At 43.0% G+C, this 27,900-nt stretch overlaps 1 protein-coding gene across 3 annotated transcripts in view; it reads right to left on the reverse strand.

The window, feature by feature from the left end:
* SMYD3 (SET and MYND domain containing 3) overlaps positions 1–27,900 on the reverse strand; it is a 778,672-nt gene that overhangs the window by 53,644 nt on the left and 697,128 nt on the right. For 2 of the 3 annotated variants that reach the window (XM_012443707.2, XM_064383676.1), the window contains 2 exons: positions 19,869–19,977; positions 4,965–5,279 (listed from right to left, as the gene is read on the reverse strand). In XM_012443707.2, coding sequence (XP_012299130.2) covers positions 5,178–5,279; positions 19,869–19,977 — 211 coding nt within the window. In that variant the 3' untranslated portion in view covers positions 4,965–5,177. Of the gene's footprint in view, positions 1–4,964; positions 5,280–19,868; positions 19,978–27,900 lie in introns of those variants that run through there. The other variant, XM_064383675.1, reaches the window with a different exon arrangement.

The following is a 27,900-nucleotide window of genomic DNA, read 5'->3' on the forward strand; positions in this document are numbered from 1 at the left end:
AGAAAATTTGGCAAACACAAGGTTCTTTCAGTGAACTCTGCTCATCTGGCATGTAAGTTACTATCCTTACCTTATGTCATGACTTTTTACCGAATGCATTTAAAATGAGGAACCAATACAATTCCCACCAGTGTTTTTGAAAGGTAGTGAGCGTATTTCTCATTTCATGAAGGGCCCAGGGAATCCACAGAGGCCATAGGAAGTCTGAAACTCTTTGATCCTAAAAGCAAATTGTTCATATATATGGCTGGTCCTCTGTATCTGCAGGGTTCCATATCTGTGGATTCAACTAGTATCGGATCGAAAATATTAAGAAAAAAACTGTATTTGTACTAAACATGTGCAAACTTTTCATTATTCCTTAAATACAATATAGCAACTATTCACATGGCATTTACATTTTTTTAGGTATTACAAGCAATCCAGAGATGATTTAAAGAAAACGGGAGGATGCACATGGGTTATATGCAAATACAAAGCCGTTTTCTATCAGGGACTTGAGCACCGTCAATTTTGGTACCCAGGACGTCCTGGAGCCAATCCCCCATGGATACCAAGGGAAAACTTTGTATATTTTTCTAGAAAGAAGGTCTGTAGATTCATAAAATTCACTAAGTGTTCTATAACACCAAAAAAAAAAAAAAAAAAAAAATCAAGGATAACTACAATGGACTGCATAGACGGCTACAGCTTCTTCCAGGTACCCATGCTCTTGCAATGGTGCTCTGTGGCCTGTCCTGAGGAGGAGACAGGACCCATCCCTTGATTCTGGGGTGGCTTTGAGATTGGCTGTGGTCCATGGGATACTAGCAAATGTGATACAAGCAGAGTTGAAAAGGTACTTTACACTGGGTACACTGGGACTTGCCTACTTACAGTTCCCAGAACTGCTGCCACGTGAACAAGGCTGGGCTAACTGGTGTGCTACATGGCTCACTCACCTCCATTTCGCAGCTGACCTTCCTACCAGCAACTACATGCAGCGAGCGAGCCCACTGAGACTAGCACACCTAGGCCAGAGCAGAACTGCACATCTCAAATTGCTGAATTACAGACCTAAAATAATCTTAAAAAAGGTTACTTTGAGCCACTAAGTTTTGGAGTAGTTTGTAACGCAGTAAAAGCTAACAGATACAAATACCAGACCAGACAGTGTCCATTTTGAAGATGGGGGTGTGTCTTATTCAGTCTTTGTATCCCCTTTCCCTAAAAACACAGTAACCATTCAATATGTACTTGTTGAACTGCATAGAAATGGCTCCTTGAAAAGCCTGCAATTAAAGCTACTCAGTAAATCAGGAGAGATTCCAGAGCACTCAGGAGTCCATTTGCGCAGTTTTATAAAACGGGCTTGAAAATACCTACCTTGTCATGCTATTGTGGTTGTTAAAGACACTGCATGCTTCAGAGATGTCCTTGATACGTAAGAGACGGCAGCTCAAGCAGAAGCAAGGATGACAAAAGGCTTTAGAACACATCAGCATGCAGGACAGTATTTTTTTTTACATCAAAGTGGTCACCAGGTATTCAGCCTAACAGGACTCCAGTTGCAAGTCATCAGCTTTCTTCACTGCAAAAGTAAGGTTGGTTCTTTCGGGCTCAATCAGACATCCATGTGCCATTCTAACAGTGCCTGGTCAGAGGACTCGTGACTCCCTCTGTGAAAGATGGGGAGGGCTCCTGAGGCTCTGGATTCTGCTCCCACCCATCTCCTCGCCTGTGAAATAAAGTGTGGGTGATGGCACGCTCTCTACTAGGCATCCTTTCAGCTCCAGGAATCCAAGGGCTTCCGTTACTACCAGAGGCTCATCTAAGCATGAGGGACCGCACTGCTCAAAGGATCTCTGGGCCATAAAAGAATTCACATTTTGAGAAGTGGAAAAGAAAAGGTTTTCTGTGTCTAAAGCAGAAAGGCAGGAAAAAAAGGCCGAAGAATTAGGAAATAAAGAGGAAAAAGCAAGCAAGCAAGGCTGATTTGAGCTGGGGCACGAGAACCTTGCTTACTGTGAGAGCTTGACACTATGCACACCACACTCACGCTGAACCAGATCTGGGTAATTACAGAAACAAATCTCAAGGAAAAAAATGACATACACAAAGAGCTATAAAATGCTGATGAGAAAGATTTACACAAAAAGCTGTGAGACAGCTGAAAACTCGTTTTGGGAGAGAGATCCAAGATGGCCGATTACTAGCAGCTCAGAATTGTAGCACCCAGTGAAAGCACAGAGAACGAGAGGACACCACACTTTCAGACGAATTTTTGTTACTCACGGACCAGGAGATTCCCAGCGGAGGGGCCCCACGGGTTGCTAGAGCGACTCTTGTGGCTGACACGGAGGTTTTGCCGGCGCCTCGGCGTGGCGCTTCTTGGTGCAGAGCAAAAGGGACTGGGTCCCCTTTTGGTCAACGTTTGGAGCTCCGGGAAGGCAGAGTCACCTATTCAGCTGATTGAAGAAGGGACTCAAGAGGGAAGCCAGACCAGAGATTCCCAGGCAGAGAAGTACCATGAATCTTAACGCCGCTATTTTAGCCAGCGCAGTGGGTTGCTCAGATTCTGGCGCTGGGAATCAACAAGCTGGACATCCACTCAGAGACCTAATTTGAAAGTTGGTAATTACAAAGATGACCGGTGGATAAATTTACAATGATGGGAAGAAACCAGGGTAAAAAGGCTGAGAATACCCAAAATCAGAATGCCTCTCTCTCTACAGGGGATCACAGTTCCTCATCAACAAGGGAACAAGGCCTGATGGAGAATGAGTGTGTTCCATTAACAGAATTAGGCTTCAGAAGGTGGATAATAAGAAACTTCTGTGAGTTAAAAGAACATGTTCTAGACCAATGTAAAGAAACTAAGAACCTTGAACAAAGGTTTGACAAAATCCTAATGAGAATTGACAACTTAGAGAGGAATATAAGTGAATTAATGGAACTGAAGAACACAATATGAGAACTCCGCGAAGTATGCACAGGTTTTAACAGTCGAATTGATGTAGCAGAAGAAAGGATATCAGAGGTCGAAGACCAACTTAATGAAATGAAACAAGAAGACAAGATTAGAGAAGAAAGAGTAAAAAGGAATGAGCAAAGTCTCCAAGAAATATGGGACTATGTGAAAAGACCTAATTTATGTTTGATAGGTATACCTGAATGTCATGAAGAGAATGAATCCAAGCTGGAAAATATTCTTCAGGATATTATTCAGGAAAACTTTCCTATCCTAGTAAGGCAGGACAATACTCAACTCCAGGTAATACAGAGAACACCACAAAGATATTCCTCAAGTAGAGTAACCCCAAGACACATAACCGTTAGATTCACCAGGGTGGAAATAAAGGAGAAAATTCTAAGGGCAGCTAGAGAGAAAGGTCAGGTTACCCATAAAGGGAAGCCTAACAGATTCACAGCAGATCTCTCAGCAGAAACACTACAAACTAGAAGAGAGTGGGGGTCAATATTCAATATCCTCAAAGAAAAGAATTTTCAACCCAGAATCTCATATCCAGCCAAACTAAGCTTCATAAATGAAGGAAAACTATAATTTTTTGCAAACAAGCAAGCACTCAGAGATTTCATCACCACCAGGCCTGCTTTACAAGAGCTTCTGAAAGAAGCATTACACACAGAAAGGAACAACCAGTATCAGTCATCCCAAAAACTTACCAAAAGGTAAAGAGTATCTCCATAATGAAGAATCTATATTAATGGACAAAATAGCCAGCTAGCATTAAATGACAATATTAAACTCACAAATATCAATATTAATCCTAAATTTAAATGGATTAAATGTCCCAATCAAAGACACAGGCAAATTGAATAAAAAGTCAAAACCCATCGATACGCTGTATCCAGATCCATCTCATAAGCAAGGACACACAAAGACTCAAAACAAAGGGTTGGTGGAAGACCTACCAATGAAATGGAGAGAAAAAAAACAAAAACCAAAACCAGGAGTTGTAACTTTTGTCTCTGACAAAATAGACTTTAATAGTAACAAAGACTAAAAGAAACAAAGAAGGACATTACATAATAGTAAAAGGATCAATGCACCAACAGGAGTTAATCTTCATAAATATATATGCTCCCAATATAGGAGCACCCAGATACATAAGACAAGTTCTTAATGACTTATAAAGAGACTTGGACTCCCGCACAATAAAAGCAGGAGACTTTGACACCACATTGTTAATATTCGACAGATCAACAAGATAGAAAATTAACAGGGACATCCATGATTTGAACTCAGACCTGGAACAAGTAAACTCAGTGAATATTTATAGAATTCTTCACCCCAGGTCCACAGAACATACATTTTTCTCAGTATCACATTACACCTATTTTGAAAGTGACCACATAATTGGAAGTAAATCACTCTTCAGCATTTGCATAGCATTTCACAGACTTAATGAAATATTGGTTAGCTGTTTGTTATTTTCTTCCCTCATTCCTTCCTGTCTCTGCTGTTAAGCACAATTATCAGCATAAAAAAGAGGTTTTTAATACCTACTTTTAGATTGCATTCCAGCCTGGGCAATAGAGCAAGATTCCTGTTCTGTCTCCCCCTTTTTCTTTCTGTTTCTTCAAAAAAAAAAAAAAAAGAAAAGCTTGTTTTGGCATTAAGACCTCCTATCCTTTCCTAGTAATACCTAAAATGGCTTCTTCCTAGGATTTAGGATAAAATTTCTTGTTTTGGAGATGTATTTGGAAGTAAGTAACACACACAAACATCATTTATCACAAAGAGCAAAAGATGACATCTCAAAATTCTGCTTCTTGCCGAAATGGACATTAAGTTTTTGCTTGGAAGCAAATGTGAAAATAGCGATTTTTATCTAATATATCCAAAGAGAAAGTTATTACTTATTTTTTCATGCTTTTAATAGGATTTTCTAATCTTGAATGTTGGTATTTTAAACATTAAAGTTGCCAGTAAGCAAATAAGACAATTAGCAGACGGCATCTTCAACCAAATTTTTTGAATTTATTATAATCATGCTTCTCTACAAGTATTGATTCTTGTGGTTTGCAAACCATGTCTGCCTTTATTTACCTACACAAACACAGAAGAGAATTTTCAATAAGAGAGGTTCACACAGCAAACAAAATACAAAGTGTGTGACCTCAATACGGCATTCAACAAAGACACAAGCCATCTCTCCCTCTGACGGGCTCCCTTAGGATGCTCTGATGTTGGCGTCACATTCTTCTAAGAGCAGAATCAAATCTTCAATCAGGCTGTGTTCTCTGCCATGAGTCACTCTCATAATATCAAAAGCCTAAGGAGAAAGGACAGAAGAGAGATTAGACCCGAAAATAGGTGGGCTCAGGCCATTCCCCATCTTTCCCCGTGATGCTGGGGGCCTGGTGAATTCCACAGGTTGACAGGTGAACAGTCTTTACAGGCTCACAGCACAGTGGTTCTCCCAACCAGAAAGTCAAGTGACAAGGGTGATTTCTGAATGTGATATTTGGAAAGCAGACTCACTTCATGAGTCATGCCGGGGCCCAGTGACAATCAACGTTCTTCAAAGACTGTCAGTACACAGGTTTGGTGGGTCGTTACGGGGGTGTGAAGAGTGACCAAAATGACTGAGTCATATGAAAGACCATGCGCCGGCCCCTTCAAGCTTTTCTTTACTGCACACTACATTCAACTCTCATCTACATGCACTGTGATTATTATACACATGTATTCTTGAATTTTTCCCATACCATATGGCATTAGAGCACTGGTATTTTGACAGTCCTCTCCTTCATTCCCCATATGTAGTGCATTACTAAATCTTGTCAACTCTATCTCCAAAAATATTTCTGAAATCTGTGTGGGCGTGTGACTACTTCAGTAATAGAGTACAATGGAAGTAAGGCGACTGACTTCCAAGACTAGGTCAAAAAGCCCTCTGCGTTGTTTACTAGTCAGTATGTTTGCTCCTAGAACCAAGAGACTCCATGGTGTAATAAATCGGAGATAAGCAACAATATCCTGCACTGCCCAAATGTGGGGCGAGGTGGCCTGGGGAGAAGGGAGGGACACCAGAACCACTGTATTTGATGTAATCGTGCCCAGGAGACTCGTAAAGATAGGACTCTCTGGTGGCTTTTATGCACCCAAAGTTCCTGGAAGTGGCATTGAGGGCCTCAGCCTGAGCTGCACAGTAGTGTCAACGAGGGAGCTTCAAAAGAGACACCCAGGCCCAGACCCTACACATGAACAGCTGAAGCTTGCTCTCTGGGAATGAGGTCTAGGCCCCAGGAGATTCCAACATGCAGGAACTACTCAGTATTCAATGTTAATTTATAGCCAGCACAGTTACCATTTTAATGGTTGTATACAATGAATTCCATCACATTTATAAGACTGTTATTTACTAAGCTACTCCTGGAAATTTAGATTACTTCCAATTTTTGATTGTGGTATGATGCAGATCTTGCAGAATGTATTTTTTGCCTTTCTTGGATATTTGCTTAAGAACAGTTCAAGGGGTGGAATTCTTGAACACCAGAGATTTCAGGCCTTGGTGGTCATGTAGTGAGACGCCTGCATTTTACTATGATGCATGCGGCAAAACCTTCAGTTCCACATTGGAAAAAAGCTGAAGCTCCAGAAACAAAGCGTTTCAGGTCGACAGGCACTTTATCCTCTGCTTATGGCTCTTCACCTCTTTAATGTTCCCAAACGGACAGACAGGAGGGGCCTAGATTTGCTGCAGAGAGAGAGAGAGACAGAGACAGACAGAGAGAAAGGGCAAGCGTCTCAGACCCCAGCCTCTCAGCCTGGAAGACAGCTCTGTTCTGAGAGTGCAGTTGTGACTCTGCGCTTGCAGTCTGGCCCCTTACCCCATGACACCTCAGCTGTAAAGCCCAGAAGGTGGCTGCAGCTGAGATGCCGGCGGTGGGGATCCACTTCCTATTAGGGCGAGCAAATCTGCCCTGTGGGTGCACAGCATCCGCCAGCAAATCCCCAGGCAGGGAGCTGTCTGGGAGTGCAGGGCAGGACTTGGGAGCAGCCCCTGTCTTGCAAGCAGCCCAGCTCTATGAGATTCCTCTGGGCAGAAGATTAAAAACAAATGTCCGATGTCATTCAGGGAGCGCATGCCTCATGTTTTATTCTCTTTTCTCCACATGGCCCTGGGTCCTCCGCTGCTATGGACATCTTAAGGTCTGAGGCAGAGACCTGTATGGCAGCACGACTGCAGAGAGAGAAGCTTTCTCAGATCAGAGAGCCTCCACGGGAAATTCTCTTACTTGAAAGCACTCTTAGATGTTCTCTTCCCTTTTACTCAACAGAGCCAGCTGTGCTTGATCCGGCAGAGGAAGCTGAATGGAGCAGAATCACTGCCTGGAAAGATCTTTGAAGAGAGGGACATAACACTCCATCCTGAAGGCCAGGTCTAACCGGCTGAGCCTCGCCTCCCTCCCTGCCCTCACAGAGGCCCTAGGCTTGGCAAGGGCCTGGCGTGCTCAGAACTTCCAGACCAACCTCTTTTTTGCCCTCCTGGTCACATTCTCCAGGTTCTCCATCTGAAGAATGATCTGAGCTTCTTTCTGACCTGACTCAGAGGCTAAATGACAAAGCCATCTTATCATCACTCCGACAATGTAAGATTCATCGGGACGTTTCTGAACATATGGCAGACTCCACTCTTCCTTCCTGGCTCTTTCCTTCCAGTTCCAGTGGTATCTCTTGCTTCGTCCTCTTTTGCAGCTTTAAGAATAACACCAACTCCTCAAGGGCCAAAGTTAATTGCCACTGATCCAGTGTATTCCTGTTCTTGGGAGGGGCAGACCTGCCCATCATACGGTAGGGTAACCACTTCCAGTTCTTCAGCCACTCTGGAAGCAGAGCCACAGCCAGGAAGGGGGAGCTGCCTGGCCTTCCCGCAGCTTCACATCCACATCTCCCAGCCTGCTTCCTTCCAGAAGGATCATCCAGTCACGATAGCACTTCTGTTATGGAAGGAAGTGCTTTCTAAGGTTGCCTGGCCTGAGAGTTAGACTGAGGATGACCCCCCAGCTCTCAGGACTCAGCCCAGGGCACCCATTCCATGACTGCATCCTGCAGCCTCCCCTGAGAACAGACCACAGTGACCAGGGAAAGGAAGCAGAGGGTCTCTGGGACATGGCTGTTGAGACACCCAGAGGTGACACAGGTGCCTTCCTAGTCAAGATGCTGCTGGCCACGTTCTGCATTCTCTTACTTGATGGCGAATGCATCACTGGTAGCAAAGCGGGGTAGAAGGCAACCCTCAGGAATGTGTGTGTAGAGGCTGAGATACTCGGTTTAGAGGATCTTGTCCATAGGGTGGCTAGAAACAGAGAAGAAATGCGTACAGGTCGGGGCAGAGAACTAATCTGAAGCAACTGGAAAAAAAAATTTTCTGGAAAGTAAAATTAAATATAGATTTGATTAACAAGTAAACATTCTACTTTTCTATGAGTGATGGGCAGATGCAGATGAGAAAGGGAGAGAAAGAAAGAGAAGAAAGAAGTAGGATTCAGACTGCGTGCGGGTGTGTGTGTGATGAACAGCATGCCCCGGTTCAGCAGGAAGCTGCAATTCAGACCTGGTGATGGAGGACACACTGTCCTCGTCTTGAACGTCACCTGGGCCTACGGGTGAGCTGGGACAAACAGTCCTCCACGATGTAAGAAGAGGCCCTGTGCGGCCTGTGGCACAGCCCTACAGCACAGCGGGAAGACAAGGAGGGCTTCTCTCATTACCACCTCCCAAAAAGTTACATTTCTGACAAAGCAGAGCAACTGTTTCAAGCAGCTCTGTGTCTCCCTTCTCCTACCCCTCCCATCTGTCACACATATGCATGTCAGAGAGGACAATTTTGGTTTAATTTCCTGCAGCAGCATATAAAAGATTAAGGAAATATAAAATCGGAGCAGGCTTGTGTTGGGAAAAGCTTATCTCTTTCCATTAAATTTTATTTTTTTAACAGCAGCATTTAAAAAGAGCCTGCACATAATCTTTCACAGAGCATGCATTTGAAGCCTCCAAGGAGGGCGCCTGCTACGCCCACATTCTGACTCCAAATGTCACATGAGAAAGAGCAGCATAGATGTCTGCCACACGACAGGCATATTGTTAACTCAGTAATAGAGGAAGGGTCCCCAGAATTGATTTCAATCTCATCACATCTGTTTTTAGGTAATTTTAGAATTGTGGTCATATAGTAAATAAAATGAATTAAATCATAATTTAAAGTTGGAAACAATATACCTTTCCTATTAATTTTTAATATGAACATGTTAAGCTTATCAAGGATTGCAAACAGTTTCTTATGAGCCTAAGGAATCCAGTAAGTAACTTCCCAAGTATGATTTAAGTATGGATATAAAATCAGAGGGAAAAGAAACGTATGCATGATAAGAACCCCTGGATTCAAATCACAACAGGAAAAAATAAAGCAGATTTTCTTATTCTGCCCATCTCAGAGTGAAAGAAAAGCAGAGCGTGGGGCATGCGGAGGAGGAAGGTGGTCTGGGGCATTCAAAGAGGAAATGCAGGCAGCAGAGGTACAACACATTCAGCAGCTCCGGAGGCACAAAAGCCCTTTGCGAGGGCAGCGGAAAATCCCAAAGGCTTTGAAGACCCACTTCAGCTCAGCAGCGCCCCCGGGGACCACACTCTACTCTACACCTTGGATAACCCTCCAAGTGTATATTCCACTGGAGGAATCTGTCCTCTTGGGAGGCAGAATTCCCTTCGAGATAACATCTACCCATTCATTCACTCAATAATGTCTGAGCAGCTGTAATGAATAAAACTTGGCCCTTGCCCTGGGAGAAGCTCTGGCATAGGGGGACAGAATGTAAATACCAGATCATTACAGTGGAACAGTGTGTGTTAAACAGAGAGGCAAAGTGCTGGGGCGCCCAGAGGAGGGAGGAACCAGGCGGCCCACGGGAACGTCAGGAGGGTGTCAGATGTGGTGAGCTCAGGTCTGTGCTTTCTAGTGCTGGTAACCATTCCAGAAAAAGCATTGCTGTTGTGTCACTGTTTAATTAATCTATCAATATGTATTGAGCCCTGAGAGACCCTGAAGAAGTTATGTTTCCTCAGCTGAATAATGAGACTGAACAAGATAAATTTTTTTTTTTTGAGATGGAGTCTCACTCTGTCATCCAGGCTGGAGTGTAGTGGCGCGATCTCAGCTCACTGCAACCTCCACCCCCTGGGTTCAAGTGATTCTCCCACCTCAGCCTCCTGAGAAGTAGCTGGAACTACAGGCATGCACCACCATGCTCAACTAATTTTTGTATTTTTAGTAGAGATGGGGTTTCATTCACCATACTGGCCAGGCTGGTCTTGAACTCCTGACCTTGTGATCCGCCCACCTCGGCCTCCCAAAGTGCTGGGATTACAGGTGTGAGTCACCGCGCCTGGCCTTGGACAAGATAAATTCTAAGGGCAACCCAAGTCCCAATGTGTTGTACAATGTGCCATGCCAGACACAGAGCTAGAAGGTTGTGGGTTTGATTTTGTTTACAAATATTGTTACTGATTTCTAATTTAATTCCACTGTGGTCAGATAATTTACTTTGTATTAACTTGAATCTTTTTACCGTTTACTGAGATCTGTTTTGTGGCATAAAAACAGTCTCTTTTGGTATTATAGTTACTTAAAAAATGTGCATTCTGTTTTATTGGATAAAGTGTTTTCTAAATGTCAGATCGGGTTGATGGTATTCTTGCTGAGTTTCTGTCTAGTTGTCCTATCAACTGTTGACAGAAGAGTTCTGATGTCCCAGCTGTGCTAGCTGATTTATTCATTTCTTTCAGTTCTGTCAGTTTTTGTTTCCCGTATTTTGCCACTGTGTTGTTTGGTGCATATATATTTAGTACTGCCATATCTTTTTGGTAGACTGACCTTTTTTCATTATACAATGTCCCTCTGTGTCTCTCATAAAATTTTCTTTGCTCTGAAGTCTACTTTACTTAATGTTCATATAGCTACTCAAGCTTTCTTTTGATTGTATTTTTATGATATATCTTTATCCACCCTTCTGTTTTCAACCTATTTGTATCATTCAATTTAAAGAGAATTCTTACAGACAACATATGTTTGGGTCATTTGCTAAAAATCTGTTCTACTAATCACTTTTAATTGGTGTATTTAGGCAATTTACATCTTTTACATAGACTACATACATAATTTACAATGTTATTATTAATACATTAGGGCTTAAATCTGCCATTTAATTTTTTGTTTTTTGTTTGTTCTCTTTCTGATCTTTTTGTTTGTATCTTTTTCCTGCATTCCTGTGGGTTACATAAACTATTTTTAGATTTCCGTTCTCTAGTGCTTTTGAGTGTATTATTTTATATAGTTTTTTAAGTGGTTGCTCCAGGTCTCTTATTTCCCTGTACATTTTACCCTCCCCTACTCCCCCATTTTGAATACAATTGCACCAAATATTTCCACTGCATACATTTGGAATCATATCAGATAGTGTTATAATTTTTGCTTCAACTATCACACAATCTAGAAAACTCAAGGGAGAAGGAAAGATCATTTTACTTACCCATATTTTTGCTGACCATATTCTTTCTTCTTTCCTGGTGTTCCAAGATCCTTCTTTTATCATTCTCTTTCTGTTTAGAGAACTTCTTTAGCCATTCTTTTACAGTAAGTCTGCTAGTGGTAAGTTCTTTTAGTTTTCCTTCATCTGAAAATGTCTTCATTTCTTCTTCACTCCTGAAGGATATTTTTGCTGGACAAGATAAATTCTAAGGACAACCCAAGTTTTGGGGTTAAGAGTTCTTTTCTTTTAGTACTTGAAAAAATATGCTACTTTCATCTGGTTTCTGTGGTTTCTGATGAGAAAATCACTGTCATTCAAATTGTTTTTCCCCTACAGGTAAGTTGCCATTTTTCTCTTGGTGCTTTTAGGATTTTTTTTTTTTTTTTTTTTTTTGTCCTTAGTTTTTAGAAGTTTGAGTATGATCCACAGTCTTGGTGTGAACTGTTTTAGGTTTATACTATTTGGGGTTTGCTTAGCTTCTTGAATCTACAGGTTTATGGCTCCTGCCAAATTTGGAAGTTTTCCACTATTAATTCTTTTTTAAACAATAATTATATTGTGGTAAAGTACACAAAACACTATAAAGTTAATTTTAACTATTTTTAACTGTTCAGTATCATTAAGTACATTCCCACTGTTGTGCAACCATTACTGCTGTCCATATGGCCATAACTTTTCCATCATCCGGAACTGAAACTGTGTACCCATTCAACAATGACTTCCCATCCCCTCCTCCCTTCAAGCCCTAGTGACCACTGTTCTACTTTCTGTCTCTAAGTATTTGACTCTTCTAGGTGCCTCATATAAGTGCAATAATACGATATTTGTTCTTCTCTAACAGGCTTATTTCACTTTGCATACCTTCAAGATTCATTTAAGTGTAGCATGTGTCATAATTGTATTCCTATTTAAGGCTGAATAATATTCCACTGTATGTGCATATCCCACTGCCTTTTTATTCTGTTGATGGTGTCCTTTGATGCACAAAAGTATTTAATTTTGGTGAAGTCTGATTTGTTTATATTTTCTTTTGTTGCCTGCATCTTTGGTATGGTATCCTAGAAATCATCACTATATCCAGTGTGATGAGGATTTTTCCTTAATGTATTTTTCTAACAGTCTAGTAGAAGCTTTTGCTCTCATGGTTAGGTCTTCGATCCATTTTGAGTTATTTTATATCATCTTAGGTAGGGGTCCAACTTTATTCTTTTGGAGGTGGATATGCAGTTTCCCCAACATTATTTGTTGAAGACACTGTCTGTCCTTTTTCCGTTGCGTGATCTTGGCATCCATGTTGAAAATCATTTGACCACATATGCGAGTGTTTATTTCTGGGATCTTTATTCTATTCCATTGGTCTATATGTCCATCTATGCTAGTATCACTCTGTTTTATCTGCTGTAGCTTTCTCGTACATTTTAAAATCAAGAACTGTGAGTTCTTCAAATTTGTTCTTTTCCAAGACTGTTTTTGGCTACTGGGGATTCCTTGAGGGTCCATATACATTTCAAGATTTCTTGATTTCTTCTTCTTTCCTGAAGAAGAATTTTTCTATTTCTTCCCCAAAAAAGTAATTGGGATTTTGAGAGAGATTGTGTTGAATCTAAAGATCATTTTGGGTAATACTGACATCTTAATAATTCTAAGTCTTCTAACCCATGAACATAAGATGTCATTCTCCTCAATTATCCCTTCTTCAGGGAGAATAACTGAGTATGTTATTTGGTTTTATGTTGTTGCAAATGGCATTATTCTCTTAATTATGTTTCTGAATAATTCATTTTCAGTGTTTAGAAATACAACTGATTTTTGGAAATTGATTTGAATCCTGCTATCTTGCTTAATTCACTTTAATATTAGTTCTAACATTTTTTGTTGTGTAATCTTCAGCGTTTTCTTCATATGAGATTATGTCATTTGTATATACAGATAATTTTACTTCTTCCTTTCCAACTTGGTGCCTCCACCATTATTTCTTCAGGGACTTTTTCCACCTCATACTCTTTTTCTTCTCTTTCTGGGACTCCAACGTCAGATCTTTTGTTATCGATCCATAGGTCCCCTGAGGCACTGTTCAATTTTGCTTTTTCTTCAGTATTTCTTTCTGTTTTTCAGATTGGGTAGTTTCAATTGTCTTATCTTCACATTCACCAATTCATTCCTCTGTCTCCTCCATTCTGTTGTGGAGGTCCCTTCTGTTTATTTTATATTTATCAGTTCTTAAATTTCTATTTGTGTCTTCTTCATGGCTTCTACTTCTTTAGTAAGATTTTCTATTTTTTCCATTTATTTTAAGGGTGTTTGTAATTCCTTGATGAAGCATTTTTCTAGTGGCTGCTTTAAAATCTGTCAGATAATTCTAACATCTCTGTTGTCTTGGAACTGGCATCTATTAATTGCCCTTATTTTCATTAAGATTGAGATATTCCTGGTTCTTGGCATAAAGAGTGATTTTTAACTGAAGCACAGACATTGAGTATTCTGCTATGAGATCGTCAATTTTACCTCAACCTGCTTTAGGTGGTTTTCTCTGACATCACTCCAACAAGAGAATGAGGTGATGACACCCTGTTACTGCGAGGTGGAGGTACAAATTCAGGTTCCCTATTTGGCTCCTTGTTACTGCTGAACTTACACTTCCTGGTAGGTAATTTCTGCTTATTTCCCATAATATGGCTTAATCACTATGTTTCCATTTTATGCATTGTTTTCTTTCTTATCTTTTCCCTTTTTTTGATTCAGAAACATACCCTTGGAACTGTTATTCTCTATTGGGAGGTCAGCAGGAACCATTCGTAAGTACTAAAGCCAGGGGCTTTCAAACAACTCTGTGAAGGTATTAGCAGCAATTAGGGAACATCATCTCTGCACGCTGCCACCTTCTCCCTTTTTCCCTCCCACCTCCCCATATGGTAAAGTAGGATATTAACTGTTTAGAGGAGGGCTTTTTAACCTAGACATCATGGAGATTTAGTCCATGGAAAGGCTTCAGGGAGTCTCTATATATGTGTATGTAGCATTTCTCCAGTTAGTCAGTGGCCCTTATCGGATTCCTAAGTAAGGACACGACGAAAGAGGTTAAGAATCACTGGAGCAGATTAAGAAATGGGAACAACAGAACTGCATGCGTAAATCAGCCATTGCTGGGGGCTGGAAGTCAGGATAGCTGAGGCAGTAGCAAAAGGAGCAATGCCTAGGACTTGCGGGCTTGCACTCTGTTTAGATGCAGAAAAACTAAAAAGATGCTTAAGATATAGACTACTTCAATAAAATTAAATGAGAAGGGAAAAATTATAATGCACAAAGTTTACATATAGATTCTTAAAAAAATGGATACCAAGGGGAAAGAAGTCTAAGTTTTACAACCAGACTTTTGCTAACAAAGCAGCTACAGTAGGGCCAGGGTGAGGGAGCAGGCAGCATGCAGAGTTCACAGGAAAAAAACCAGCTCTCACTGACAAGACAGCCCAGATGGGTTGTCATTGAGGCCCAAGAAGTCAAATTGTAGCAAACAAAATCCTTCTAAGAAATAAATGGAAAGAGGCCGGGCGCGGTGGCTCAAGCCTGTAATCCCAGCACTTTGGGAGGCCGAGGCGGGTGGATCACGAGGTCAAGAGATTGAGACCATCCTGGTCAATATGGTGAAACCCCGTCTCTACTAAGAATACAAAAAATTAGCTGGGCATGGTGGCGCATGCCTGTAATCCCAGCTACTCAGGAGGCTGAGGCAGGAGAATTGCCTGAACCCAGGAGGTGGAGGTTGCGGTGAGCCGAGATCGCGCCATTGCACTCCAGCCTGGGTAACAAGAGCGAAACTCCGTCTCAAAATAAATAAATAAATAAATAAATGGAAAGAAATAAAAGTAGATTAGAGACAGGAGAAAGCAGGAGGAGGCACCGTGAAGGGACCCAGGACTGTCCTGTGGCAGCAATCACAAGAATTTCCGCTGAGCCCCGTAGAAACGGGAGATGAAACCAAATCAGAGCTGGGCTAAGTGGATTTCTTTCCCAGAGGCGGCTGCAGCCTAACTGAATCTTAACAAATTTCTGTTTCTGAAGCTCCTCTGACTTCTATTCAAACTCAGTCTTCAAAAACCTTATTCTAGTGATTTCATTCCATTATTTTCAGGGTTTCTAAGACGATAAAGAGCTTCCTGGGGTGCCTGTCTGAAGAGAACATCAGTTTTACATCGCAAAGAGCGTAGCCTCCCTCTTCCCTCTCCAGGTTACCCGAGTCCTGAGAAAGCTCGGGAAAGAAAGACTTTCTGCAGGAAGAAACTGACCTGCTTATAGACTCACAGGTCATGTGAGTTTTCCTAGGGATGGATACATTCCGGCCATCCCTCTGCTAGCAAATACTCAGCAAAGGTCATGAGAAGATCTGGTCCCTTAACCGTAAACAGCTAAACAACAGGGCCAGGGTGAGGCTTTTAGAGTATCCAGTAAAACAAATCCACCCATTCAAGCATGTATTTAACAGACCTTGTGTGGGAGGCATGGGTGTGTATGTTAGGTGGCACCAGAAAATATAAAAGGAATGTCAGGTCCCTGGAGGAACTCCCACTCACCTTGGGGAAGCAAAGCACTGCTGGGAGCAGGCATGTAACATAATTATTCAACAGAGGAACCACCGTGTGACCCCAAACTACAAACACAAGTACTCAACAGACCAGCTAGAGGGAGGGTGCTCAGAACAAGAGTTCCTATAACAACAATCTTTCATAGCTTCAAAATGCCTGTGATCAGCAAGCACACTCACACATTGCCTCATTTTCTCCTCAAAACAACTCTATGGGATAGATATCAGCCTCCTTTTACAAATAAAATTATATTCAGAGAGAGGTCAGGAGATCGAGACCACCCTGGCCAACATGGTGAAACTCCGTCTCTATTAAAAATACAAAAATTAGCTGGGTGTGGTGGTGCACACCTGTGGTCCCAGATACTCAGGAGGCTGAGGCAGGAGAATTGCTTGAACCCAGGAGGCAGAGGTTGCAGTGAGCTGAGATTGTGCCACTGTACTCTAGCCTGGTGACAGAGCAAGACTCCGTCTCAAAACACACACACACACACACACACACACACACACACACACACAACTAGTAAATGGTGGGACTGGAATGTGAACCTACTGACTCTGAATCCCAGTACTCTGCCCAGAGTACACGTTTGCTCCTTGGTTGATAATCAGACATTGGCAAGAGACTCAGTTTGGGTAAGACCACGATTTAACCCCAGGCCTCATGACAGATAATCTGATGCGGTTCCCAGAATACTTTCATTTGGCATCTATGAAGGTCCACGCTTGAGCTTCACCTTGGTACCAAGAACAGGAAATGCTAACATGATTACCCAGAGAAGCTTCTGAAACAGCTGATGCAACTGTGTAAGAAGGGCATGAGGGCACCAGAACAGAACTGGGCATGAGGGATGTAAAAGGGCAATAAGAGGGTCATCAGAAGGGCTGGTGATGGTCAGTACCATCAGCCCGGGACACATTATCCCGAAAACCCAGAGAGGTGGTTTCTGTCTGGTTTGTTTGGGCTTGTCCTTATAGCTGAGGCTATTAGATGTGTCCTTCAGGAGTTCTGTAGGCAATGGCAATAACTAAAGCTTCATATAAAGAAAAGCAGCAATCGAAATCTCTCTCCCATATATTCCCCCGAGTTGGCATCAGGGGTCTGGCTAGATCTTGAGGGATTTCTACATACTCATCTGCTAGAGAGCCTCGCCTACTTACCTGGACCACTAGAGGAAAATAACAGAGCCTTGGATTCCAGCCTGGATTTAAGGACTTGCTCACATGTCTCTCTCCTCCATTAAACTGTACGGACCATACTGAATCTTTTTTTTTTTTTCTGGAGTGCAATGGCGCAATCTCGGCTCACTGTAACCTCTACCTCCCGGGTTCAAGCGATTCTCCTGCCTTAGCCTCCTGAGTAGCTGGGATTTCAGGCACCTGTTATCATGCTTGGCTAATTTTTGTATTTTTTTAGAGATGGGGTTTCACCATGTTGGTCAGACCAGTCTTGAACTCCTGACCTCAGGTGATCCACCTGCCTTGGCCTCCCAAAGTGCTGGGATTATAGACATGAGTCACTGTGCCCAGCCTGAGTCTTCTTCAAAATAACAGAAGCATTTAATCACCATGTCGAATTAAATGGAACAAACACACCTGGCTCTGCCTCCGTGTGACTTTAGGTGAGCTCTTGCATGTCTCCAAACCTGAGCGCCTTCATTTTTCAAATAGGAATGAAAACGCCGACCCCACTGACCTCATACAGCCGTCATCTGTCATGAGGACTAAATATGATCGCGTACGCATGAGCAGTACTCAGAGTTTCTAGTCCCATGTAAACACAAAGGTCGAGTTTGATCACTGATGGACATCTCCTTGCAGGTAACCCCGTGTTGGGTGTATCGTCCATTAGGAAATATCCTCTACATCATTTGTCTGTCAAGACTTTCACACATAGACCCTTAATAAGTATTTTCTGTACCTAGCTGATTTGACTGGCTGACAAGTACCAGCAAGATCAGAAAAGGAACACTCTTCCTGAGACTGCAAGAGACTGAGGTGTTCTTCCATAAGTCTGGGTAAACACGTCAGACATGATAAAAGAAGAGGAACAGCTGAGTGCCTTCAGGAGCTCCCAGCTTTACTCTTATTGGCCATACGTTTACTTGATTTAGAGATCAGGTAAAGGCAGCATGGCTAGCATGCAGCGAAAACGAGCTCTAGGGACTCTTATTTTTAAGAATCTCTTAGGCATTTGCCATTTCTCTTAGGTTCACGTGGGTGGCTGTCAATGTCATGGGATCAGCGGGCCCCTGGACATGCCCTGAGCAACCCTGAAGCGGGCCCATCCTTCCACTGTGACCCTCCCACACACAGAGCATGGTGGCCCAGAGGAGACTGTCGAAGTGTCAAGTGCTTCCTACGAAACCCCACATGCCAGGTCTCCATATGACCCACCAGGGCCTGGGCCAGGTGAGCATGTGAGCGCTCCTTTGGAAGGGCCACGGACTAGATGAGGTGGGAAGGCCAGACAGCCCTGGGTTCCTCCGGGCAGAGACTCCCTAAGAGCATGGAACTAAGCATCATGTTCAACAAGGCGTTCCATCCCTAAACCATTCTCCTCCCATTTCTTTTTTTTTTTTTTTTTTGAGACGGAGTTTCGCTCGTTACCCAGGCTAGAGTGCAATGGCGCGATCTCGGCTCACCGCAACCTCCGCCTCCTGGGTTCAGGCAATTCTCCTGCCTCAGCCTCCTGAGTAGCTGGGATTACAGGCACGCGCCACCATGCCCAGCTAATTTTTTGTATTTTTAGTAGAGACGGGGTTTCACCATGTTGACCAGGATGGTCTCGATCTCTTGACCTCGTGATCCACCCGCCTCGGCCTCCCAAAGTGCTGGGATTACAGGCTTGAGCCACCGCGCTCAGCCCCCGTTTAATTTCTTGACACTTATTGCCAGAACCATATTAACTGACTGCCTTCCCTTCCTCCCTCCGCCTTCCCGCAATATGAATACTTCCTAAGTTCCAGATCCCTTGCATGGCACTGAGCTGGTTACAAAGAGAACCAGGAAGACCTCACCCTCTGCTGAGGCAGGGGTGGGGGTGGTCATCAGGTATGCCTACTGCAATGTGGAACGTGCTCTGCTGGCAGGGTGAGCAGTGAGCTGTGGGGGTAGGAGGAGAAAACAACACTGGAGCTGGGCCTTAAAGTACAGTTCTGCCAAGTCCAGGGGCTTGTTGGGGGGCAAGCGCGGAAGGCAGAGGAGAGAGCTCTGTGAAGACTGAGGAAGGAGAAGGTCGGGGTCACAGTGTGTACTGGCGAGAAGCAGTGACCCCCGGGTGGTGGGGATGGAGAGAGGAAGGGAGGGGCGAAGAGGATGCAAAGGTGAACTGCCACGCAGATGGTCAAGTGCTTGCCATGCAGGGAATATGGGCTGTGTTCCGTGGGCAATGGCGCGGAGGCACAAACAAGGCCAACTTGTTCAATGTGGAGCGGGCACAGGGGCAGTGGTGCTCTGAGGCTGGTTTTGCACCAGGTTGCAAGAGTGATTGTTACTATTATTTTTACAAGAAGGTTGATTTTACATTGAAAATCAGTCATGGTGGGCATGTTTGCATCACAGAAACAGGCAAATGTCACAAAGCAGGTTTTTTCAAGAGTGGTTGTTAAACATTTACCAGCACACATTGGGCATACATGTGCATGCGTGCACACATATGTAGACTTGCTAAAAAATCGCAAAGGGGCCCAGCAACCGCCAGGAAAAAAAGGATACCAGACAGAACTACACGTGATCTTGGCACACTCACCAGTCTCAGATTCTTCATCGCTTGGGGAAACATGCCTTGATGTAACTGCAGCTTGCCAACTTTCATTACTTGAACACCTCTGACGGGGTGGCTTCCTGGGAAAAAAATCCTAGAAGAAACCAAAGGGCAAACAGCGTCAGCAGCTCTCACCTTTGCAGTCCGCATTTCCTCAGGAGACTGGGGAGAGGGAGCAAAGGCCAGCTGTGAATGCTAATGAGCTGCTGAAAGGAAATTAGCTTTGCAATCCAGGACAACGCAGTACTGAGGGGAATTATCGGTCTGCAGCTCCTCCGAATGCTTTTTGTGTTAGGGGGAAAACATGATAGGAATAGAAGGTGTCTCTCATAAACACCGGAGGTTTGGAGCTCCGCGTTGATATTGGGAGCGGAGCGGCGGGGAGAACAGTGCTAACTTCATCCTCCAAGCTCCTCCATGAAGCCGCAGCACTAGGACAGCCCCGGAGCACAAGACTGCCTCTCAATATGTAACTGCTGAATAAATAAACTTTTCATGATCCCAACTAAACACTACCACGTCCCCCTTTCAACTGCGAAGCCCTCTGATTGAATCTCAGCTGTGGAGTTCATCACGGTACACCTTTCTTATGAGCACCCGTGGATTTATTTATCATCTACTGGATTACAACGCATTTTATTCAGGCACCCATCTGTGTTCTCCATGACGTCTGACATGTAGGAGGAACTCAGTCCATACTGGACTCCTTTCATATACAACAGAATAGAATATGGTGTTATGGTGGACCAAAGAAAGAAAGAGAACTTGCACGCCCCTGGCTATGGGCTCTTTCAGACTCTGTGAAGAGCTTTATTACTTCAATGCAACAAGAACTGACCATATTGGATTTAACCAAGTATGTGCAGTTTGGTCTCTTCTGGCCTCAATGCTTTCTACCCTTTACTGTTAGAGAATACTGAGTTCCTGCTGCGTATGCACAATTGTCTCCGGGGGAAATGCCTATACACACATACACACACATACACACATCCCGCCACACATACATATATATCCTCCTATATATATATATATATATATACACATACACACACATACACACATCCCACCACACATACATATGTATCCTCCCATATATATACACACACACACAACACACACACACATCCCCCCATACATATATATCCTCCCATATATATACACACACACAACACACACACACACATCCCACCACATACATATATATCTTCCCATATATATACACACACACACACACACCCCACATACATATATATCCTCCCATATATATATACACACACACACAACACACACACACATCCCACCACACATATATATCCTCCCATATATATATATATACACACATACACATACACACACATCCCACCACACATACATATATATCCTCCCATATATATACACACACACAACACACACATACACACACACATACATCCCCCCCACATATATATCCTCTTATATATATACACACACAACACACACAACACACACACACACATACATCCCCACACACATACATATATATCCTCCCATATATATACACACACACCACACACATACACACACATACATATATATCCTCCCATATATATATACACACACATATCCCCCACACATACATATATATCCTCCCATATATATACACACATACACACACACAACACACACATAAACACACATACACACACATACATATATATCCTCCCATATATATATACACACACACACCACACACACATACATACATCCCCCCACACATACATATATATCCTCCCATATATATATACACACACACATATATACCCACACACATACATACATCCACGCACACATACATATATATCCTCTCATATATATACACACACACAACACACACACACATACACATACATCCCCCACACATACATATATATCCTCCCATATATATATACACACACAAACACAACACACACATATACATACATCCCGCCACACATACATATATATCCTCCCATATATATATACACACACACACATCCCCCCCACACATACATATATATCCTCCCATATATATACACACACACATGCACACACACACATCCCCCACACATACGTATATATCCTCCCATATATATATACACATACACACAAACACACACATACACACACATACACATACATCCCCCCACACATACATATATATCCTCCCATATATACACACATATACCCACACACACAACACACACACATATACACACATATACCCACACAAACACACACACATATACATACATCCCCCCACACATACATATATATCCTCCCATATATATATATACATACAACACACACACACATATACATACATCCCCCCACACATACATATATATCCTCCCATATATATACACACACACACAACACACACACATATACATACATCCCCCCACACATACATATATATCCTCCCATATATATACACACACACACAACACACACACATATACATACATCCCCCCACACATACATATATCCTCCCATACACACACACACACATATACCCACACACACAACACACACACACATACATACATCCCCCCACACATACATATATATCCTCCCATATATATATATACACACACATATACCCACACACACAACACATACACACATATACATACATCCCCCCGCACATACATATATATCCTCCTATATATATACACACACACAACACACACATACACACACATACACATACATCCCCCCACACATACATATATATCCTCCCATATATATACACACACATACCGACACACACAACACACACACATATACTCACACACGCACATATACCCACACACACAACACACACACATATACTCACACATGCACATATACTCACACACACAACACACCCACATATACTCACACATGCACATATACTCACACACACAACACACACACATATACTCACACACACACATATACACACATCCCCCCCACATACATATATATCCTCCCATATATATATACACACACACAACACACACACATATACATACATCCCCCCACACATACATATATATCCACCCATATATATACACACACACATATACCCACACACACAACACACACACATACACACACACACATACTCACACACACAACACACACACACATATACATACATCCCCCCACACATACATATATATCCTCCTATATATACACACACAACACACACATACACACACATACACATACATTCCCCCACACATACATATATATCCCCCCATATATATACACACACACATACCGACACACACAACACACACACATATACTCACACACACATATACATACATCCCCCCACATACATATATATCCTCCCATATATATATACATGCACACACACATAGCGACACACAACACACACATATACTCACACACATATATCCACACACAACACACACACATACTCACACACACAACACACACACATATATACCACACACACACAACACACACACATACCCACACACAACACACACACATATACATACATCCCCCCACACACTCATATATATCCTCCCATATATATACACACACACATATACCCACACACACACATACTCACACACACACATATACCCACACAAGCATATACATACATCCCCCCCACACATATATATCCTCCCATATATATACACACACACATATACCCACACAAACACACACACATATACTCACACACACACATATACCCACACACAACACACACATATACATACATACCCCTCACACATATTCTCCTATATATACACACACACATACCCACACACACAACACACACACACATACATACATCCCCCCACACATACATATATCCTCCCATATATATATACACACACATACCCACACACACAACACATACATACACATATACACCCCACACACATATACACACACACCCCCCACACATACATATATATCCTCCCATATATATGTATACACACAGATACCCACACAAACACATACATACACATATACACCCCACACACATATACATACACACCCCCCACACATACATATATATCCTCCCATATATATACACACACACACACACACACACAAACACATACATACACATATACACCTCACACACATATACATACACACACCCCACACATACATATATATCCTCCCATATATATATATACACACACACACATATACCCACACACACAACACACACATACACACACATATACATACATCCCCCACACATACATATATATCCTCTCATATATATATACACACACACAACCACACACAACACATACATACACATACATATGCATATATACCCCGACACACACATATACCCACACACGCAACACACACACACATATACCCACACAAACACACACACATACATATATACCCCCCCACACACACACATACACAACACACAGAAAACCACAGTTTAAATGAGCTCTTCAGGCCAGGTGTAACGGCTCACACCTGTAATCCCAGAACTTTGGAGGATGAGGCAGGTGGGCTGCTTCAGCTCAGGAGTTTGAGACCAGCCTGGGAAATATGGCAAAACCCTGTCTCTACAAAAAATACAAAAATTAGCCAGGCGTAGTGACGCATGCCTGTAGTCCCAGCTACCTAGGGCGCTGAGGTGGGAGGACTGCTTGAGCCCGGGAGGTTGAGGCTGCAGTTTCACACCACTGCACTCCACCCTGAGTGACAGAGTAAGACCCTGTCTCAAAAAAGAAAGAAAAAGAAAGAGAGCTTTTTCCTTAAGTCTGGATCATCCCATTAGACACAAACAAACATTCTTATAGGAGTTAAAACAGTATTATACAATGGAGCATGATTTAGTGCCCAAATAAAACATAACTTAGTATAAGCTAGAAAATGATACAGGTATCGTAGGTGACTGACAGCTGGACTGGAGAAGGCTTCCTGGAGCAGGGAAATTGGACTTACACTGGCTGCCACGTATCTGGAAAGGCTTGCCTGGGTAGGAAAAGGGAACTGTATCCAAACTGTCGGAGAGCACGAGCAATGGCCCACTCTAAATGCTGCCTCTGCAGGGACGGAGGGGCCTGCCCACAGAAACCAGTAAGAGAATCCTAGAATCCATCACTTACGCAGGGCTTGCCATGTGCCAGGCACTGTTCCAACTGCTTCTCATCCTTGAGCCTGCAGAACCCACATCTAAGCTCTTTTATGTAATAGTGATGAGGCAGATTTACCAGGGCAGACAGGTATGTTCTCAGACAAGTGTGCACGCATCTGCAAACCATTCCCTCTCCCTGAATCTCAACTCTTCCCCCCACCGAAATGTGATACAGAAACACTGTTTTCATTTATGCTCTTAAAAAAGTAGAGATCAGTACCTGGAAGGGAAGTACTTAAACCAGTAGAAGTTTGGCCATGCCTCTTTTAAAAAGCTGGAAAGGGAGCCAGAAGGGGGAGAACAAAGGGGACACCTGGGTCCTGGACTTGTCTTCATCTCAAGTATGCCAAGGGGTCAATCACTTCACCTCTCACCCCTTGCAAAATGAACACCATTATCTATTTGTGTAGAAATGACTTTAACATCCCCAGATGAAAGACTTAAGTGCAGGATGCCATTATCAGAGGGTAATTGCCCTGGACACTTTCCTTGAAAAGCACACCTGGATTTGAGATGTGATATTATTGCTACAAATGTGGCATAATTAAATTTAAAGGCCAAAAATTAATTTTACACTAATAATCACTCCACTAAGTGGATGTCTGTCATGCCAGTTGCAGAAGGAAAAAAAATCCTCAGTTCTACGATGGCAGAGAAAGTGGCACATCCTCACGCCATGACAGGTGCCTGCCCTGGTCACTCAGATGTTCCAACATGAAGTAAAGCTTATTAAGGAAAGCATGAGGAAGATCTGTAAGTGGGAGACTTCCAAATAAATATGTACAGGGCAGTCTCACAGCTCTGTTGGGTTGCTGACTGTGGGCCTGGTTTGTTTCTGGAGGCCTCCCAGCTGACACACAGAATAAAAATCATGATCACTTACTGGAGGGTAACTCCAAGGAAAACTGGTCAAGCTCACTTCTGCTGGGAGATGTTCTCCACCAAGGGTGTGGCCTTCCATCTACTTTATCGTATAGAGCAGTGATGAGGAGGGAAAAGGGCCTGGAGGTAGTAGTCTTCTTGACAGGACAGAAAGACAGTCGTCTTTTTGATAGGACTATCAAAAATAAAGACCAGGGGATCAGAGTCCAAAGTGAAGAAGAATCAGGCGTGTCCGAGGGCTGTGAGGACGAACACGGGAGTCTGAGTGAGGAGGTGAGGAAGGTGCACCGACAACATGCCAGGTTCTGGGCCCAGCACTGGACGGAATCTGGAGATGTCCAAAGTGCGTCCCTGCCCTTGGTTAGCATGGAGTTTGCAGTTGAGGCAAATGAAATCATGACACAGAAAGGGGTGTGAGGCCCACCTGACCACGGCACAATGTGTGCTCTGGGAGCAGCCAGGACCACAGTGATCAAGCGAGTTTAGACTGGAGATGACGATGGGACCCTGGGACAAGGGAAGGGACGGATGGCTTGCTCTGGTGGTGGTACGGAAGGCTGAATGCCACGGTGCCATGAGCACGCTGCTCTGGCTGGCAGAGGAGGAAGGAGGGAAAGGAGGTGCCCTTGCAGCCAGGCTGTGCGGAAGCATACAAGCAAAACTAGGAACTGTGGACCTACTCTTGCCAGCAGTGAGGTGCTACCAAAGGGGGCTGAGGCTATTTCATCAGAATAGAAAACAAAGAAATTGAAAACAAGCTCTAGGGGCAACAAAGCTTGAGGTAGGATGATGGCAACATGAACAGAAAAGGAGTTGGTCATACAGAGAAGAAAGGTTATACAGCTGATTCCACAGAATCTGGAGATCCAGTGGGGGTACAGTGGAGTCAGAGCTGACTCCGTGATCCAGAAACATAAAGGCCTCCACAAAAACATATGAGCAAAATATATACGAACAGAATCATTCAGCAAGGCAGTCTACTTGTTTGGGTGTCATACATTTTCCTATCATAAGCACAATGCTAGCAATCACATGATCCAGAATGCTTGGCCTACATTGGAAGAAATTGTTTTTGGTGTTTCTATGGTGAATAAGTGCTTAAGAAGAAATGAGTTTCAGCAAGCAGAGAAAAGAAGGAAATGGACACACCAGCCTTAACTCAGACCCATAAGCACCAATATCTTACTGTTATATTTACAAGGAGGCTGAAAGCCAGGGAACTGGGATGTCTGAAGTCAAAAGGACACGGAGAAAAGCATCTGATGCCGGGGTCTCTACTGGTCTGGCTGAGGTTGCTGATCTCTATTGGTTCCATGTGACGCAGTTACCAATCACATGATTCCATTACAGACAGCAGCTCTGGCAGTTCCAGGGCAGGAAAGGGCCTTTGTTATTCAGGGCTATTGCTTTGGTTTGAATGTATTCCCTCCAAAATTCTGGTGGTGAAACGAATGGCCAGTGTGGTAGGTGTTTTGAGGTAGAGCTTTAAGAGCTGATTAGGTCATGAGGGCTCCTCCCTGTGAATGGGATTAAAGACCTTCTAACAGGTTTCACCAAGCATTCAGCTCGTTTGCCTTCCACTATGTAAGGACACAGTGTTCCTCCCCTCCAGAGGATGTAGCAACAAGACATCATCTTGGAAATAGACAGCAGCCTTCACCAGACAGCCTGCTGGGACCTGGATCTTGGATTTCATGGCTTGAACTTACCAGCCTCCAGAAGTGTGAGAAAAAAAAGTTCTGTTCTTTGTGAATTACCATCTGTGGTATTTTGGGATAGCAGCAACAGAGTAAGACAATCATTTTTTAAAAACTGACGCAAAACGTGTTACTGAACCTGAAAGGAGACCTCAGCCTGCTTGTTTAAACTGTATTTTAGAGTAACGAAATAGCTCCACTTGTACGAATTTTAGCTGATAAATGTGGAATGATGACAGAATTAGAAAAATCATCATTTTGCAACTCCTGGAGAAATATT

The sequence above is a fragment of the Aotus nancymaae genome, unplaced genomic scaffold, assembly GCF_030222135.1.
Source record: "Aotus nancymaae isolate 86718 unplaced genomic scaffold, 86718_ANA_hifiasm-v0.15.2.pri h1tg000032l_0, whole genome shotgun sequence".
Taxonomy (NCBI): Eukaryota; Metazoa; Chordata; class Mammalia; order Primates; family Aotidae; genus Aotus; species Aotus nancymaae.